Source organism: Neoarius graeffei, chromosome 16 (genome assembly GCF_027579695.1).
Source record: "Neoarius graeffei isolate fNeoGra1 chromosome 16, fNeoGra1.pri, whole genome shotgun sequence".
NCBI lineage: Eukaryota > Metazoa > Chordata > Actinopteri > Siluriformes > Ariidae > Neoarius > Neoarius graeffei.
The window spans coordinates 20,588,488-20,607,256 of NC_083584.1; the positions used below are offsets into that span (position 1 = coordinate 20,588,488).

The 18,769-nt window shown below is 43.5% G+C and overlaps 1 protein-coding gene across 3 annotated transcripts in view; it reads left to right on the forward strand.

Moving 5' to 3' along the window:
* Positions 1-18,769, forward strand: part of cdca7b (cell division cycle associated 7b) — a 32,015-nt gene that overhangs the window by 3,744 nt on the left and 9,502 nt on the right. The window contains exons 2-7 of one of the 3 annotated variants that reach the window (XM_060942612.1): positions 1-88; positions 202-333; positions 7,054-7,437; positions 7,533-7,595; positions 12,657-12,824; positions 12,966-13,112. The exon at positions 1-88 is cut by the window's left edge and continues 41 nt beyond it. In XM_060942612.1, coding sequence (XP_060798595.1) covers positions 1-88; positions 202-333; positions 7,054-7,437; positions 7,533-7,595; positions 12,657-12,824; positions 12,966-13,112 — 982 coding nt within the window. The remainder of the gene's footprint in view (positions 89-201; positions 334-7,053; positions 7,438-7,532; positions 7,596-12,656; positions 12,825-12,965; positions 13,113-18,769) is intronic. The other 2 variants (XM_060942613.1, XM_060942614.1) reach the window with 2 other exon arrangements.

Genomic DNA, 18,769 nt, shown 5'->3' on the forward strand with positions numbered 1-18,769 from the left:
GGACTTTCTTGGATTCGGAGGGGCTTCTTCAGGGCAGTTCTCTGAGGAGAGTCGAGACAGTCTTCACTCCCAGACCTCGTGGAAGCCCGTGAGCTTTAGCAGATATTTTAGCGTCTTAAAACGCACGACAGATTAGTGTTTGAGGGCTACGACCTTAAGAATCCATTGTTCTCTGTAACTGTGTCTCTTGTTCTGTCCTAGGTTCTTCGTTTTAGATCTAAATTCATTACAGATGAGCTAGCTCAGGTCTTCATGGACACGGACAGTGAAGGGGAGTTTGAAGGGTTCAGTAAAGAAGAGAGCGCTCTGTGTAACGGCTGGACGAGCTCCATGGTAACTGTTGCGTAGTTAATTAATTAACATGAAATACGCATGCATAGAGAAATAACTGAGGTCCTTGTTGGGTCGTTCTGTGTTTGTCACAGTGAGACATTACTAGTGTAATTGCAATGGCATTTATTAAGCCCCTGGCCACACGACAGCTCATGGTAGGTTTGCGAATACTTGATGATGAAAAATTTGTAGCATTGCTACCAGTTGTGCAATGCACAACAAATGTTCTCAAGCTTCATGAGTGGTGTTTTTTTTTTTTTTTTTTGGTGTGTCTTCGTTTCATGAGTGGCCAAAAATGTCATGAAACATCACTGAAATTTGGTGGCGGTGATGTTTTCATCGGCAAACTAAGCAGCGAATATTCACACGCAGGTTTGGGAATATTTTCCGAAGCTCAGGGAACCTTCGCCAAGCCTCTTGAGATGTCTTTGTCTCGAATCCATGTCCCGGATGCTTGCAGGATCCTCGTCAACACTCTGGCTCAGCATAGCCTGACCTTCACCGAGGCTTAAAGGGCATATTCTGGACCAATTTCGTGGGGTTTTTTATACAAGTGTGTCCCTTTACACACTCGTCCAGAAGGGTAATTTTGCACAAGGCCATCTGTCTACAGCAGAAAAAAATAAAATAAAACGCGTCTGGAAAAATCCCAAGGGAGTCTGGAGCCAGATTCGTGATGTCACGTGCGGAAGCGCCAGCAGGCTGCGCGAGCTTTGCATGGTTTCAGTGCACAGCCTGTGTAGACCAAGCGCTCCCATTTCTCTCTCATTGTCCGGTCTTTTGGGAAACGATGAGTACTAATCCCATCAAGATTGGTGTTGCTGCACCCTCCTACGATACATCTGTTAGCCATTTTAATAATTACGCGATAACGTTGAAGAAATTTGCAGAAAACCACCAGGTTGTTTTCTCATAAACAAACCAGCACTGATGTAGGATTCAGAGCGAGGCGTCCCGCACGCGACGTCACGTAAATCAATGTTTGCTGGGAAATCCAAATGCCAAGTTTTTCCAGAGGCGGACCAATTCAACTCAAATGGCTTGATTTCAACTGAATTTTTCTGGTATTGCGCAAGGTTAAAAAAATTCCACAAAATGTGACCGATATTTGACCAAAAAGTTTAATATAAAATAGAATTACATTGATCTTGCTCCTGAATTTACCCGTGATATGCACTTTTAAAAGTGCATTACATTCGGGAACCCTTTGGAGTGTTGTGTGTGCACTTGGGGCTCAGGTGGTGTTTACATTAGACCGTATCCGTCTCGTTTTCGTCGCGGATGCACTGTCCGTGCACATTAAAACGCCGGGAAACGACTCCACAGGCGGAACAACTTGAATCCGCCAGGGCCCACGTATTCAACCCAGTTCGTATCTGATCCGGTGCTGTGTAAACATTGAGGAACGAGGATGCGCTGTGCTGAGCTCTAGCTGACATCGTCATTGGACGACGTCACTGTGACATCCACCTTCCTGATTTGCTGGCGTTGGTCATGTGACGCGACTGCTGAAAAACGGCGTGGACTTCACTTCCTGCTATTGTTTCCGCCTTGTATCACCTTTTTGTTTTTCATTAAAGAGTATAAAAGTATGAAAATACTGATGCAAATACTGCCCATTGTGTAGTTATGATTGTCTTTAGGCTTGCCGTCCTTCCACTTGCAAGTGGTGAGTGACTTGCGCATGCCTGATATCAGGGCTGTAGTCAAGTCCACCTTAGTCAAGTCCGAGTCCAAAGAGGTTCGAGTCCGAGTCAAGTCCGAGTCCAAAGAGGTTCGAGTCCGAGTCAAGTCCGAGTACAAAGAGGTTCGAGTCCGAGTCAAGTCCGAGTCCAGGACAGCAAATACAAGTCATATACTTGGAGCATCAAGATAATAACTTTGGGTTATTACTAACACAGTGTCACAGTACTTATGGTTTGTGTATATATACAAACAATAGCTTGTACAATATAGCTTCACTCGTACAGTAAGTGTGAAAAATTATTACCAGTATTATACTGTAAGTGTGTACCTGTGGTTAGAGTATGCCTTGCCTGAAAAAAAAAAAAAACTGTACATGCCGTGAGTGTAATGAAATAAGTAATTTTTATTTGAGCATTAACTGTAACAACCCCCCCCCCATAGAATCATTTGTCAACATTAATCAACAGTCTCACTCACACACACACACTCTCTCTCTCTCTCTCTCTCTCTCACACACACACACACACACACACACACACACACACACACACACACACACACACCTCAAGAGGGTGGAGCAAAATGAATTGCATTCAATGGCTTGTTTTAACAAACAAAAAAACAACAACAAATACAGGTAAATCAAGGGAAAGTAAAGGAAGGCAAGTCTGGTTTCCCAATTCAGGCACAACCACAAACGTCACCTGAAACTGCGCTGCACGTAGTTAATATTGTAACTTAATTCTCATTTAGCATCTAACGTTTTACCTGATGAAAAAAATACTAACGTAAGGAATTGTAGCGTCGTATCCGTATCTTCCATTGGCCAGTGTTCGCTACTGTTAGCACAAGATAAAGCTAAGCACTTTCTAACTGTCACTTACCTTGCTGGGTGGTTCCTCTGCAGGTGTCTGTTAAAATTGGACGTCGTCCCAAGCGTGTCTGAAATTGTTTTTTTGCAGAATCTGCAGTCTGCCCGGTGTTTCTTTTTCTGATCTGTTGTTGAAAACTCATGGTGATTTGTGTAGGCGAATTTAATTACCCCCGAATTAGCCGACATCTTCGCTGTATAGGCTATGTGTGAGAGAAAACAATGAAGGTCGCGCGGGAAGATAATAAAACACATATTTAGAATCTTAAAGTAACAAGTTCAAGTGTGAGACTCTACCATTGGTTGGCGGATTCCTTGGTGGACTTGACGAGTCCTGCAGCTATATTTAGCGAGACCACTAGGGGAGTCCGAGACAAGTCCAAGTCCAATTACAAGCGAGTCCGAGTCAAGTCCAAGTCCATCAAAAAAACGTCTCGAGACGGACTCGAGTCCGAGTCCGGACTCGAGTACTACAGCCCTGCCTGATATGCACTGGGATCACACACACAGCGGCTCAGTCCCGAATCACTGCTTGTGCGCTTCACTCGCGCGCTCTGTGAGCTGCGCAGGGCCGGAGTGCGCACCCTCCAGAGGGCACTCGCTGTTCAGGGCGGAGTGATTTGGAGCGCAGCCGCTGAGGAGGAAGTGCTGAGCCGCGCTGAGGTTATTTACACATTTCAACTTGCGTGCCGTCTAATTAGTCATGTGATTAGCGTATCCGTGTATTGGCGTTGCTGTGTGCACACGAATCGTGTATTGGCGTTGCTGTGTGCACGCGAATCGTTTTAAAAACGTTAATCTGATGATCCGCTGATACGGTCTAATGTAAACACCACCTTAGTCATTACAGGAAACACCTGATGCTGATTTGAGCACAATCAGCACGCGCATATAAGGAGTCTGTTTTTGCAGAGCCTTTGCAAAACATTGTCGGTATGCGGCGGTAGACGGATGCAAGTGCAGGAAAAATGTTTATTAGCAGGTGTGATATTTACAAAAACAAAACGTGAGGCAAGGCCTGAGCAACAAAACGAAACCAAAACAGAAAGCAGAGGCATAAAGCGGGTCATCATATGACCCATATGGACCCATGTGCACTCTTTATTTATTTATTTATTTATTTTTAAAATAAAACCATCAGGAAAAGTCATGTGACTGGGCAGATACGAATTTTTGAATGTGGTCCAGAAAAAGTCGTATTGCGGCCCCGGACTCGTCCCATTTCCCTCACTTCCGCCGTCTTCGTTTTGCTCCAAATTGTTACTTTGAAAAATGAGCAACACAACTGAGCACAGTGTAGGTGAATTTTTTTTTTTTTTTTTTTTTAGATTTTTTATTTTATTTTTTTTATCCAGATGAATTAGATGAATCAGATTCTAGATTAGATGAATCATTATCTAGATGAATCAGAGAGGACCTAATTACACAAGTTGAAATTGTCAAAGAAATGAAAAAAAAGGTACTTCCGAGCAAAGAAATTCACTTGTTTTATACAAGGACAACAAGAAGAAAACAGTTTAAAAAAAAAAAGTATGACCTGAACATTTTCAAAAGATTTCTTGCTGAAGTTAAGGAGGAAAGGGACACAAGTCATCTCCTCTAAGCAGCTAGACGGCTTGTGGTGTAGTTTCTAGACTATGAGCTTGGCGCTTTGTCTTCCTTTTCGCAAGTATTCAACGCTACCTTGACGACAACAACAGTAAGATTTTCGTACACCATTCATTGTTTTCCGCTGTGGATGTTGGTTAAAAAAGGTCATGATAAAACGCTTATTGAAAACGTTTGGCTTTTGGTCATTTGTGCGGACTTCGCTGCGCTTGGTCCGTCCGGCCCGTCCAGTCAGTCTATAAGTACATAGTATTTAATCAGAGTCTTAAACATGACTAGAAACAAACGTGATGGTAATAATGATAATACTTCACAAAGCCTCAGTGAAAACAGCGTCCTTGTATGCGTGTGCTGATTACGCTCAAATCAGTATCAGGTGTTTCCCATAATGACTGGGTCCCAAGAGTGTGCACAATGCGCTCCGTGAGCGACCGTGGCCGCTTGAGCTGCGCCAGACTCGAGCGTGCGAAGGCGTGACGGTCAAGCGTTCACCTGCTGTGTGACCACAACTTTTAGCTCACTATGCATCATCAAAACACCTCATTTTCATCAATAACCCATTGCAAAGCATCACGAGCTGTCGTGTGACCGTACCTTACAAGAGAAAGCTGACAACAAACTCTTATATAAGTGACTGCAGCCAGGTTTTGCTGTGGGATTTAAAACAAAAAGAACAAGAGCTTCTGGTCCCAGTCATCATTTTCCAGTGACGTTCAACAGTATATTAGTATTGAAGGAGACCTGAAGGCAAATTTTTTTTGATCAAAATTCTTTCTCTCATTTTATTAAATATAAGAATGCATTTCTGATTGCTATTTTGTCGCTGCTAGAGCAAGTTATGAGTGTTTGAAATATGCTCTGTAATATATCAGTCCATATGTCAAAGCAATGGCCGTAAACGAGATTCGTTGAGGCCTGTGCGAGACATCGTAGGACGGAAGTAAAACGTACAGCGGAAATCAAAGTGACCAACATCTGCTAACGTTGTCAAAAGATGCGCGCGCCCTCTTTCGAATGCTGACGTAATCAAGCCGGAAGTTTTGTTTGTTTTGATAGCAATCAGGAAAGTTTGAAAAAGTAGGCAGTAATCATCATTTAAACTCGTTTTTGTGCAATACTTCGTTTGGAAAACAGCTTTCAAAATGGCAGCGCTGACACTTCACGTTTCGAAGTCTCGCACAAGTCTCATGAAGATCGCGCGGATAAGCGACGCCTGCCGTGGACCAAACGAACTAAATTCAACATGGCTAAAAACCGAATAGGCCGATAAGTATCATATTTAATTGCAATTAGTTGCCAATACGAGTCACGATATAAGGTTACGAAAGCAAATTGAATAACAAGTTAATTAAGAAATAAAGCAAGTTTAAAAATTACTTCAGTTCTCCTTTAAACACAGGAGTAGTGGAGATGTTTGTGCAAATGTTGGACTCAAAGTCAAAAAATGCAATGTAGATAAACGACAGTTGTTCTAAGGTGGTGTTTACATTAGACCGTATCAGCGGATCATCAGATTAACGTTTTTAAAACGATTCGCGTGCACACAGCAACGCCAATACACGGATACGCTAATCACATGACTAATTAGACGGCACGTCACATGATCCCAGTACATATCGGGCATGCGCAAGTCACTCACCACTTGCAAGTGGAAGGATGGCAAGCGAACACCTTCTCCAGCAGATAAACACACCTGGCTGTGATGTTCATGTTCTCACTGAGTTTAAGCGCCTGAAGGAGGTAAATAAGTTGAAACGTGTAAATAAACCTCAGTGCGGCTCAGCGCTTCCTCCTGCGCTCCAAATCACTCCGCCCTGAACAGCGAGTGCCCTCTGGAGGGTGCGCACTCCGGCCCTGCGCAGCTCACAGAGCGTGCGAGTGAAGCGCACGAGCAGTGATTCGGGACTGAGCCGCTGTGTGTGAGATCCCAACGCCAGCGAATCAGGAAGGTGGACGTCACAGTGACGACGTCAGCTAGAGCTCAGCACAGCGTTTCCTCGTTCCTCAATGTTTACACAGCACCGGATCAGATACGTAATGGATTGAATACGTGGGCTCTGGCGGATTCAAGTTGTTCCGCCTGTGGAGTCGTTTCCCGGCGTTTTAATGTGAACGGACAGTGCATCCGCGACGAAAACGAGACGGGTACGGTCTAATGTAAACACCACCTGAGTTATGACACTCGGCTACTTGGCGATTTGTGAAATCGATGGCCGTATGAGCATGAAAGTTGTTTTGGAAGCTGATCTGTTTGAGCAGAGTGTACAGATGAGATGACCGAGACTAAAGTGCCGCTGCATCGCTCCCTTTAGGTAGAGTTGAAGTGACTGCTAAATATCACTGGCAGCATGAACGGAAGGTAGTCAGATGGCAGTGTGGGTAATTTTAGATGATGTTGAAACAATTGAGCAATATTTAGATGATTATACTGATTATACTAATTATACTGTAGTTGACTTATTAGGAAATAAATTTTGAATGCCATTGAAGATTCCAGTATTGGGGGGGAAAAAAGTACTGTTTTTCCGATAATTACTCTCCTCTTCCTCCTTCAGGATTACAAGGCAGAGGAAGACAGTGATGACATTGGGTTTTACTCCGATGACGACGACGACGACGATGGTTCGGCCCCTCAAAAAAGGCGGAGCTCAGGATTGTGTGTCGCGTTCAGGTTTCCCGCCAGAAGAAGTTCCGCGCCGAAGAAATCCAAAAATTCCCCAAACAGAAACGAGCCTGTGGAGAGAAGCAGGAAGAGGAGAGGAGGAGGTGGAGGTGGTGCAGATCCACCTGTGGCTCAGAAAAGCAGGAAAGTTGAGAAAAGATCCAGAGTGTCGAGTAATGACTCTGAAGAGGAGGAGGAGAAGGAAGTCAGACTAACTGAGGCAGATGTGCAAATATTGAGTCAAAGAGCGAAAAATATTCAGGAGAATAAAGCAATGGTAAAGATTCTCTTTGAATTCTGAATGAGATTAGAGTCGAACATCCGTAATAAATGGTTTTTGAATGGTGTGTGTTTGCGTGCATGTGTTTACAGCTTGCAAAGCTATTTGCAGACCTGACCTCGTTACCTGAACTCTCCCGAAAGACCACGCCCATGGTAAGTGCTGTATTTTTACGCAGTTGACATTTTTCTTTAAAATTAACTGTTTTATTTTGTTTTCTTTATAACTCGGGAGTTTTTCTGTATTAGATATGGTTGTGTACCTCTTATGCTTTTAAAATGTCAGCTCATCTTTCCTCCATCATAACTTGTTAAGCAAACACGCCACATTCTGAGGTTTGCCTGACGACTGCTTGGTGTCGGATTTGGGTTCGAAACCAGATAATTCCAGAGGATTCGGTTTTATTCAGGGATGGGAATTTTCCACGGATCCGCGGAATTCCGCGGATTTTATCAACCCAGGGGTCATTTTTGTGAATCGTCTAAATCCGAGGAGAAAATATTTAGGGGGGGGTTAGGTACGTGTTGACCCGGTCAACCATCGGGAACAAGGCTCTGTTTACATCGGCAGTTCAGAACGTACACTGTATTTGATTGGCCGTTGAGAGAGAAATATCGCGATTTGACCAATGGTAAACGAGCATAGATAGGAAAGGCCAAAATGTCACATGTAAGCTTCGTTCTGATTGGTTCTTCGCATTTCGCTTTCTTAGGCCCAATCCCAATTCTAATTTCTTCCCCTCCCCCTTCCCCTTGGCCCTTCCCCTTGAAACTGAGCTACAAGGGATAGGGCTTGAAATTCAACACTTGCGTATTGGGATAGCCCTTCAACGATCGCATACGTCATCGCGTACCTCCGTCAGCGTTTACGTTAGCAAAACGCGACCAAATGCGTCATTGGCTGCGACCAGCCGCTACAGTCAGAGCCAGAGATCTCTGCTGGCAGGGTGTGATTTGTTAACTAACACCACTGAATGGGATATCTTTGGCGCTTCGTGCACCACATCCGACAGAATGAGGTGTCAGAACACTCATGTAAACAATAAAAGCGAGAATAACAGAACAAAACGTACGCAGTCAAGCAACCGAAAACAATACTCACTCCCAAAGCTTTTTAGCAGCAGCTTGGATTTCAGAAATCGCTGCTCATTCTCAGCTCGAAAGCGAATCAAGCGGCGTGTTTCCTCTGGATAACAACTTAAAACACGTAAATAATGGAGAAAATACATTTATGACAATCTTTCGCCGCGGGAACCGCCATCTTTCTGAAATCCGCATGAAATCTCGCTGAAATCCGCATGGCATTGTGGGAAATCACTCAAACCCCTTCGTTCGGAGTCAGCTCCAGGAAAATCTCCGTTTGGAGGGGTACAGAAGCCCTACCCCTTCCCCTACCCCTCCGCGTTAACTGGGATTGGGATACCCCTACCCCTTCACGTGAACGCGCAAAATGGAGGGGAAGGGCCAAGGGGTTGGTCCAAGGGGTGAAATGGGATTCGGCCTTACTCATTCAACATGGCGCTCCACGAGGCCGGAGATTGAGGATGTAACAGCGAATAAGAGCTTCAAAATGGTGAAAATTATCACAAAAGAAAATGACTCGCTTATTCAGGTGATAGATAAAGACGTGAAGAATAAATTCCGTTGGGACTGGTTAGAGAGAACTGTAACTTTGAAGATAAAAATCAGCAAAACCACTGAAGACGTAGTTGAGAAATTGTCCGATTTCATTGGAAAATGTGACGCTCCCGGCAAAGCCCAATGTATCTACTGCAATGACATTATTAATTATGGCTCTCGCGGGTGCATTGCTTTGATTGACCATGCTTCAAAAGGGAAGAAAGGGAACTGAGAGAACTGTTCAACAGGGAAATTGTGTTTCTGTTGAGACAAGTTCACTGCAAAAGAGGTAACTGCATTCTTTAATAAAGTAACTGAAACATTTACAGGATTATGTCAAATATTCTGTCTTTGTGTTTAATTTATATTCATCATTCCTTTCATTCTAGCATGAAGTTAAAAATTCTTTTTAGCTGAGCATTATTGAGACTATTTTTGTTTATTAGTGTCCAAAACTCAAGCTTCTTTGGACTGAAAATATTATTCAACTGAGCAATCTGAGACCATTTCTAGTGGTCTAAAATGTATAAAACTCATTAGCTTCCGGGGGCCTTCGGCCCCCTGGACCCCCGACCAGTCTCCGCCCTGGACCTAGCTGGGGGCCATCGGTCCCCAGACCCCCGATTAAATTTTCAGCTGAAAATACAATTTCTCATTCTCATCCCTGTTTATCACGACTGTGAATCCATCCCAGTGTTCATTTCTCTGAACCACTGGACAAACACCTGATTTCATGTGTTGCATGCCATCACACACGGGATTTAAAATCTATTATGCTCCAGTTAAAGGTGCTGACTGCAAAGTCTTCTGAAGTTTTCAAATTTTTTTGATTGTGCATGGTATTTTCCTACAGTCAAGCCGGAAAGTCTGCACACCCCTTTCACCTTCTCAACGTTTTATTACGTTACAGACTTATTCTGCAATAGATTGAGTTCATTTTTTGGTCACAAAATTCTACACAAAATGGCCTGTAATGACAGTGAAAGCAGGTTTTTACAAAGTGTGTATGTATACATGTTATTTACCAGCTGGGAGTTCCGTATCGTGAAATAGCGTGACCGAGGTCTTGAAAGTACTGACTGAGGCCCTCTGGGCCGAGGTCATGGTATTTTTCACCATACGGACTGACTTTAAGCTGGTAAATTTTTTATATATATATATTTTTTTTTTTTCTTTACCAAATTCTAATAGAAAACGAGAGCGCCCGAAAGGGAAAACCGAGCTGAGCCGCCATTTTGAATCCTCATTCATGGCTGTAATGCAAATCGCTTCCTCCTTGGTATACAAGTGCACTTCTATGGCAGGAAAAAAAAACTACATTTCGCCGCCTATGTAGTCCCCTATTTATACAAAATTGAGTCATTCAGGATTCAGCCATGTTTTTGCTCGGTGTTGGCAAATTACAGGTTTTTAGCTTTCTCCTGAGGGCGGCACGGTGGTGTAGTGGTTAGCGCTGTCGCCTCACAGCAAGAAGGTCCGGGTTCGAGCCCTGTGGCCGGCGAGGGCCTTTCTGTGTGGAGTTTGCATGTTCTCCCCGTGTCCGCGTGGGTTTCCTCCGGGTGCTCCGGTTTCCCCCACAGTCCAAAGACATGCAGGTTAGGTTAACTGGTGACTCTAAATTGACCGTAGGTGTGAATGTGGGTGTGAATGGTTGTCTGTGTCTATGTGTCAGCCCTGTGATGACCTGGTGACTTGTCCAGGGTGTACCCCGCCTTTCGCCCGTAGTCAGCTGGGATAGGCTCCAGCTTGCCTGCGACCCTGTAGAACAGGATAAAGCGGCTAGAGATAATGAGATGAGCTTTCTCCTGAAATGTTTTCTTTCTTCTTCCTCAGGGTAGTAAAACTCGCTTTCGCTGTGATGACTGTCGTTATCGCTATCCATGCTGTAAAATTAATGCTATTATGCTGAGAAATGCTGGCAAAAATGTATTAGATTTTTGATAAAAATCTTAGACATAAATCTTGTAAAAAAGATAAATGTTGACAAAAATTGCCACTATGTTTGTTGTGAATGAGCGAGTCGCCCGGGGTCTGTAACTGGGGTAGGATACGGACCCGCTCGCCAGTCAGTCAGAGCACAGGATTTGATGGAAACCGGACCGCGAAAAAAATAAATGTTATTTACCAGCTGGGAGGTCCGTATTGTCAAATACCGTGACCTCGGCCTTTCAAGGCCTTGGTCACGGTATTTGACGATACAGACCTCCCAGCTGATAAATATAACCAAATTCTAACAGAAAACGAGAGCGCCCGAAAGGGAAGGCCGAGGCAAGCTGCCATTTTGAATCCTCGTTCACAACTGTCATGCAAATTGCTTCCTCCTCGGTATACAAGTGCACTTCCATGGCAGGAAAAAAACTACATTTTGCAGCCTATGTGGTCCCCTATTTGTACAAAATTGAGTCATTCAGGATTCAGCCATGTTTTTGCTCAACGTTAGCAACTGTTGCAGGTTTTTAGCTTTCTCCTGAAATGTTTTATTTCTTCTTCCTCAGGGTAGTAAAACTCGCTTTCTCTGTGAACACTGTCGTTATCGCCATCCATGCTGTAAAATTAATGCTATTCTCCTGAGAAATAACGAAAATAAATGTTGACAAAAATTGCTACGATTTTTGTTGTGAACGAGCGAATCGCCAGAGGTTCGTAACCGGGGTCTGTATCGTAGGATACGGACCCGCTCGCCAGCCAATCAGAGCGCAGGATTTGATGGCAACCGGGCCACGAAAAAAATAAGCAATTTTTTATTTTACTGACAAAGGTTATTTAGGGGTTACATATCTGTACACACCCTCAGCCTAATACTTGGCTGATGCACCTTTGGCAGCAATTACAGCTTCAAGGCATCTTGGGAAAGAAGCTATGAGCTTGGCACACTTGTTTCTGGACATTTTTGCCCATTCCTCTTGGCATATCCTTGCAAGCTCTGTCAGGTTGGACGGGGAGCATCGGTACACACCCATTTTCATCTCCTTCCACAGATGTTCAATTGGATTCAGGTCTGGGCTCTGGCTGGGCCACACAGACCTTCTCTGAAGCCACTCCTTTGTTCTCTTGGCTGTGTGCTTCAGGTCATTGTCATGTTGGAAGGTAAACCTTTGCCCCAGTCTGAGGTCCAGAGCACTCTGGAGCAGGTTTTCTTCAAGGATCTCTGTGTACTTGGCTGCATTCATCTTTCCCTCTATCAGGACTATTCGCCCTGTTCCCGCTGCTGAAAAACATCCCCACATCATGATGCTGCCACCACCATGCTTCACTATAGGGATGACACTAGCCAGGTGATGAGCAGTGCCTGGTTTCCTCCAGACGTGATGCGTGGGATTCAGGCCAAAAAGTTCAATTTTGGTTTCATCAGACCAGGGAATCTTGTTTGTCATGGTTTGAGTGTCGTCTAGGTGCCTTTTGGGAAGCTCCAAGCGTGCTGTCATGTGCCTTTTACTTAAAGGCTTAAAGTATTCACAATATAAAACTAACACTTTGAAAGCCACTAAGCAGGAGACACTTCCAGTGAAAGTGTCTCACTTATTAGACACACCTGACTTTGTTTGTTTTATTGTTTCTAACTGTGTTTTAATGCTCGTTCTTTTCCCTGGAAAACAGAAGAAGAAAAAGCAGCAGAGTCCGAGGAAGCGTGTGTCTGAAGTCCAGTGCGAGAGGCGAAACCCAAGCCGCAAAGCCAGACCCCCTGAGCATTTTGGGCTTGAGCAGGACCCGGTTGTTGCTGTGAAACCAAGAAAGAGTATTTTCGACCTGAAGAAACTGATGGAGGTAAAAACAAGCAAAAAAAAACCCCAACATATCCTGCATGATCTTGTTCTACAGCCACTTTCCAAACGCAGTATTTCCAATCCAAGGATGATGTGTGTCATGTTGGGGTGTGTGATGTTAATTTAAATGTCTAACACACAGATCGATGAAGAGCTGCGCAACAACAGCGATACCCCAAGAAGAAAATCCAGAAAGCGCGTTTCTGTACGAATGCCGGAGGACATCACCGAGGAGGAGCTGGACAACGTGGCTGACCGCTCTAAAGACAAAATTCTTGATAAAGAAAATGTAAGTTGGTAAGGTGGTTGGGACACGTAGTATTGTTTGCAGTACATGCTCTATAAACAGATTGTACATTGGATTATCGGTAGTTTTTCATTTGCTGGACAAGATGAACGTCTGATAAACATGTTTCATCTACGCAAGAGTCACACAAACGTAATATAAGCGATAAAACACGAGCAGGAGTGCGGTTATACTGTTGTGGGTATAATTTAATCACAGCCGTGTTGATGTTCGGTACAATTGCAAGTGCAATATTGCTGTTGTACAGTTTTTAGACAAAACGAGAGCGTCAGTGACGGCGTAGCTCACTCCGGCCCTGTCTAGTCCAGAAGTATAGATGAAAGTCTTCCGGATTTATCCGGATATTTGACAAAACTCTTGAAAATCTCCGGCTTTCCGAACGGAGAAACGTATTTTTCGCGTTCCGTTTCATAGAAATTCGGTTTTGCGATCGTGCGGCTTGTTTACGTTCGGCGACAGGGCGCCGCCATTTTTGTAGTCTCGCAATGCTTGCTGGTGTGTACGAGACCTTTTATGCTTATATACATACCTCATGTCATGTGAATGAGATTTTTATCGCGATATCATGCTTTAGAAAACGCGGTCTTTTTGTGTAACTATTTAATATCAGTTGAATTATTATTTTCTAAACATATGCAGTATTGCACATAAGATGTGACAGCATCACTTTATACAAGTTTTGACATCCAATAGTGAAAATTCTGAATTTAGAACAATGCGCTCCTGAAAATTACTCATTAACTAGGGGAATTAAATTTGATATTTTTGACGTGTTAATCATTAATGTACATGAAAGAAAAAGGCTTAAAAGTTATAACTTGTTTTAGTGAAAATAAGTACTAGAATGCCAGGTTTTGCGTGTTGCTATTAAAATTTTTTCAGGGGACGTTGCCCCCCAACCCCCCCATCTTAGTTTGACTTTCAAAAGTTCAGGATTTTTACCTCCGCCAAGGAGGTTATGTTTTCGGTAGTGTTGGTTTGTTTGTTTGTTGGTTTGTCTGTTAGCAACATTATGGAAAACATTATGAACGGATTGCTCTGAAATTTTTTCCAGAGGTGTGACTGGGCACAAGTAACAATCCATTAAACAGGGGTGATAGCGTTCCGGCGCCGCGCCGGATTTCCGGCGCACCGTGGCTGGGGAAAAAAAAAAAATCTAGTTCGCCCATTGTCCTGTGTAAAGGGAATTCCGAATTCCCTTTACTGTCTATCTGCACATCTCAGAATGACACAGGACAATGGGCGAACTAGATTTTTATTTTTTTCCCCCAGCCACGGCGCGCCGGAAATCCGGCGCGGTGCGCCGGAACGCTATCACCCCGATTAAATTTTGGTGGTGATCCGGATCACCATCTGGATCCCGAAATTTTTTTAAAGGATTCTTGGCAGAGGTCTGCGCTCTCCGAGTGCTTTTCTAGTTTTCTTTGCTCCACTTTAATCTCTACAGAAGGAACGATCTAAAGTGGGCCACCTTGCGCATTAAATGTTGAATGCTATACAGAAGCGATATCCACCCTAGGAATACCAACCTATTTACCAGAAAGAATCCAAAACGGCGAGGAATTGATCGAGAAGAAGAGATTTTTGTTGAACTACTCATGAAGGCTTAATTAGGCCATAACTTTTTTTATTAATAACTGTAATTAAGCAAATCTGGGTAGAAGTTATAGGTACCCCTACCTTCATAACAGAAAGAATCAAAATTGGTGAAGAACTGAGAGAGAAGAACCGATTTGTGTAGAAACTGCTCGTTAGGGCTTAATTATTCCATATCTTCATTATTAATTGCAATTCTGCAAATTTGTATAGAAGATCTATGCACCCCAGGCAGACCTACCTTCCTGCCAAAAAGAATAAAAATTGGTGAAGAACTGAGCGAGAAGAAGCGATTTTCGTGAAATGTGGACAACGGACAAGACATGACGGTATAAACTTACCGCCGGTCAGCCAGATGAGCTAATAATTAATAGCAAGTGAGCAATTTTTGGCCATATTGGGTCCAAAATGTTTATTTTTGCTCCACTAGAGGAGCTATGCTAGTGTTAGATCACATCAGTGTGTACGGTACATGCCTGTATTATAGAACACACACTCCGACTGTGGCAGAATGTACACTCGCATGACTTCGTTCTCTCCAAAGTTCCCGGTTCTGAGTGGCTTGATTTAGAGTGTCAGGGTTGAGATCTGAACACTTATACAGTGCTCAGCGTAAATAAGTGCACCCCCTTTGAAAAGTAACATTTTAGACAATATCTCAATGAACACGAACAATTTCCAAAATGTTGACAAGACAAAGTTTAATATAACATCTGTTTAACTTATAACGGGAAAAAGTGAGGTTAATAATATAACTTGGGTTACACATTTTTCAGTTTTACTCAAATTAGGGTGGTGCAAAAATGAGTACACCCCACAACAAAAACTACTACATCTAGTACTTTGTATGGCCTCCATGATTTTTAATGGCAGCACCAAGTCTTCTAGGCATGGAATGAACAAGTTGGCGACATTTTGCAACATCAATCTTTTTCCATTCTTCAACAACGACCTCTTTTAGTGGCTGGATGCTGGATGGAGAGTGATGCTCAACTTGTCTCTTCAGAATTCCCCATAGGTGTTCGATTGGGTTCAGATCAGGAGACGTACTTGGCCACTGAATCACTTTCACCCTGTTCTTCTTCAGAAATCCAACAGTGGCCTTAGATGTGTGTTTAGTCATGTTGGAAAAGTGCATGATGACCAAGGGCACGGAGTGATGGTAGCATCTTCTCTTTCAGTATAGAGCAATGCATCTGTGAATTCATGATGCCATCAATGAAATGCAGCTCCTCGACACCAGCAGCACTCATTCAGCCCCACATAAGGACACTGCCACCGCCATGTTTCACTGTAGGCACCATGCATTTTTCTTTGTATTCCTCACCTTTGCGACACCATACAGTTTTGAAGCCATCAGTTCCAAAAACATTTATCTTGGTCTCATCGCTCCAGAGTATAGAGTCCCAGTAGTCTTCATCTTCGTCAGCATGGGCCCTGGCAAACTCTAGGCGGGCTTTTTTTGTGCCTGGGCTTTAGGAGAGGCTTCTTTCGTGGACGGCATCCATGCATGTGTACGCCGTATTGTGTCATGGGAAATAGTCACCCCAGTTTGGCTTTCTACTTCTTTAGATAACTGCTGTGAACTCGCATGCCGATTTTCTTCAACCCTTCTCATCAGAAGACGCTCCTGTCGAGGTGTTAACTTCCGTGGATGACCTGGACGTCTCTGTGAGATGGTTGCAGTTCCATCTTTCTTAAATTTTTGTACCACTTTTGCTACAGTATTCTGACTGATAAGTAAAGCGTTGCTGATCTTCTTGTAGCCTTCACCTTTGTGGTGTAAAGAAATTATTTTCTTTGGGGAATTCTGAAGAGACAAGTTGAGCATCACTCTCCATCCAGCATCCAGCCACTAAAAGAGGTCATTGTTGAAGAATGGAAAAAGATTGATGTTGCAAAATGTCGCCAACTTGTTCATTCCATGCCTAGAAGACTTGGTGCTGTCATTAAAAATCATGGAGGCCATACAAAGTACTAGATGTAGTTTTTGTTGTGGGGTGTACTCATTTTTGCACCACCCTAATTTGAGTAAAACTGAAAAATGTGTAATCCAAGTTATATTATTAACCTCACTTTTTCCCGTTATAAGTTAAACAGATGTTATATTAAACTTTGTCTTGTCAACATTTTGGAAATTGTTTAAAATGTTGTTTTTCAAAGGGGGTGTACTCGTTTACGCCGATCACTGTAGATGTTTTCATTTTTCTTTTTCACTGGGCTCCCCTGCTGCTTTTACCAAAATGTTTGACCAATATTATATTTAATTTTTTTAAATCCCCCACCGGGGATATTGAGGTTTTTCACCCACGTGACCAAGTCATGTGATGCATCGTTAGGCTGCCATTTTGGACGTCACGGCTCGAATCAGTTTGAATGCGAGGAAGGCGACAAACGAAAAACATAAAAGAAAAAGGAGCGAGATGCAGAAAACACCTTCACTATCCAGCGACGTAGGGCATTTACAGGGCGAGCAGAGGGAGAGGTATTTGCAAAAATTGAGGTTAGCAGGCTTGGAGAACGACGTTTACCTGCTTCCACCAGGATTGTTCACTGACGTACAGAAGTGCACGAAGCCCTCGTCTTTACCTGACTTCAGCCCACATGATCTGTATACCTATGTCGTTAACCCATCGCCATACACAGGTATTGATCTGAAAGCGTACAAGAGTTTGGATGCCTACAAATATTTTGTCAGGCTGGGTAGCATGCCTACATCAGCGGGTCGTCCCTGGAGCCGGTGGTCGCCATCTTATTACAGCTAAGGTTTGTTCACATTTTCATTTACTTTCGGTCCTCAGGATAAACAAAATGTTATTAAATGTCATTGAAATAACTTCTTAGTCTGTTGAGACATGGCCCGTTATAAATTTGCTGTTACCAGGCAATGACCAAGAACTGTATTATTAGGGTCGGTGTAGTTGTAGCAGTGTACTAGCAGCTAGCTGTTAGCACTAGCTAATGTCAACAACATAGTAGCTAGTATGTTACTGTAGCAATGTTTACGTTCAGTCATTTGGATGACTGTTAAAACCTTTCAGTCAAGTTTTTCCTTTACTGTATTTACTAGTTTACTGTAATTATGATCCGGCAGCTATTTACACCGGATCCAGTGTAAATGGCTGCCGGAGCGTGCTCCGGCTTGCTCCCCCTCAAATTAAGCAGCGCGCTCCGGCTTGCTCCTGGAGCACTCCGGGAGCAAGCCGGAGCGTGCTGCTTAATTTGAGGGGGAGCAAGCTGGAGCACGCTCCGGAACCTCGGCCGGAGCACTCTGGGAGCAAGCCGGAGCGCGCTGCTTAATTTGAGGGGGAGCAAGCCGGAGCGCGCTCCGGAACCTCGGCCGGAGCACTCCGGGAGCAAGCCGGAGCGCGCTGCTTAATTTGAGGGGGAGCAAGCCGGAGCGCGCTGCTTAATTTGAGGGGGAGCAAGCCGGAGCGTGCTCCGGCAGCTATTTACACTGGATCCGGTGTAAATAGCTGCCGGATCATAATTACAGTAAACTAGTAAATACAGTAAAGGAAAAACTTGAGACTGAAAGGTTTTAACAGTCATCCAAATGACTGAACGTAAACATTGCTACAGTAACATACTAGCTACCATGTTGTTGACATTAGCTAGCTTGACCTTCAAAATGGTGGACACCGGGGCGTCACGTGACCCTGTGACGTCAGGTGAAAAACCTCAATAGAAAGGGGTTCTGTCTGTCCATCCGGTCACGTTTTTGTTTCTGGGCCATATCTTTTAAAACTACTGAAGATATCTTCATGAAGCTTTTGTATACATATCAAGCAACATGTGAACTGGTGCCTTCTGCTATTTTGGATTTTTGGAAAAAAGTATCTTTCAAATTTTTACATGAATAGATTTTGACTTGGTTTCTAAGAGCAATGTTCATTTCCAGAGCGCGTATCCAAAACTATTCATGATATGGGTTTGAAACTTGGTGTACCGTACATGTTAACAAGGTGATGTAGACGTGCCTTTTCATACTAAGAAATTTGAGAAATTTTTAATTTTTCACGTTTCCATGGAAACAGTTTCAG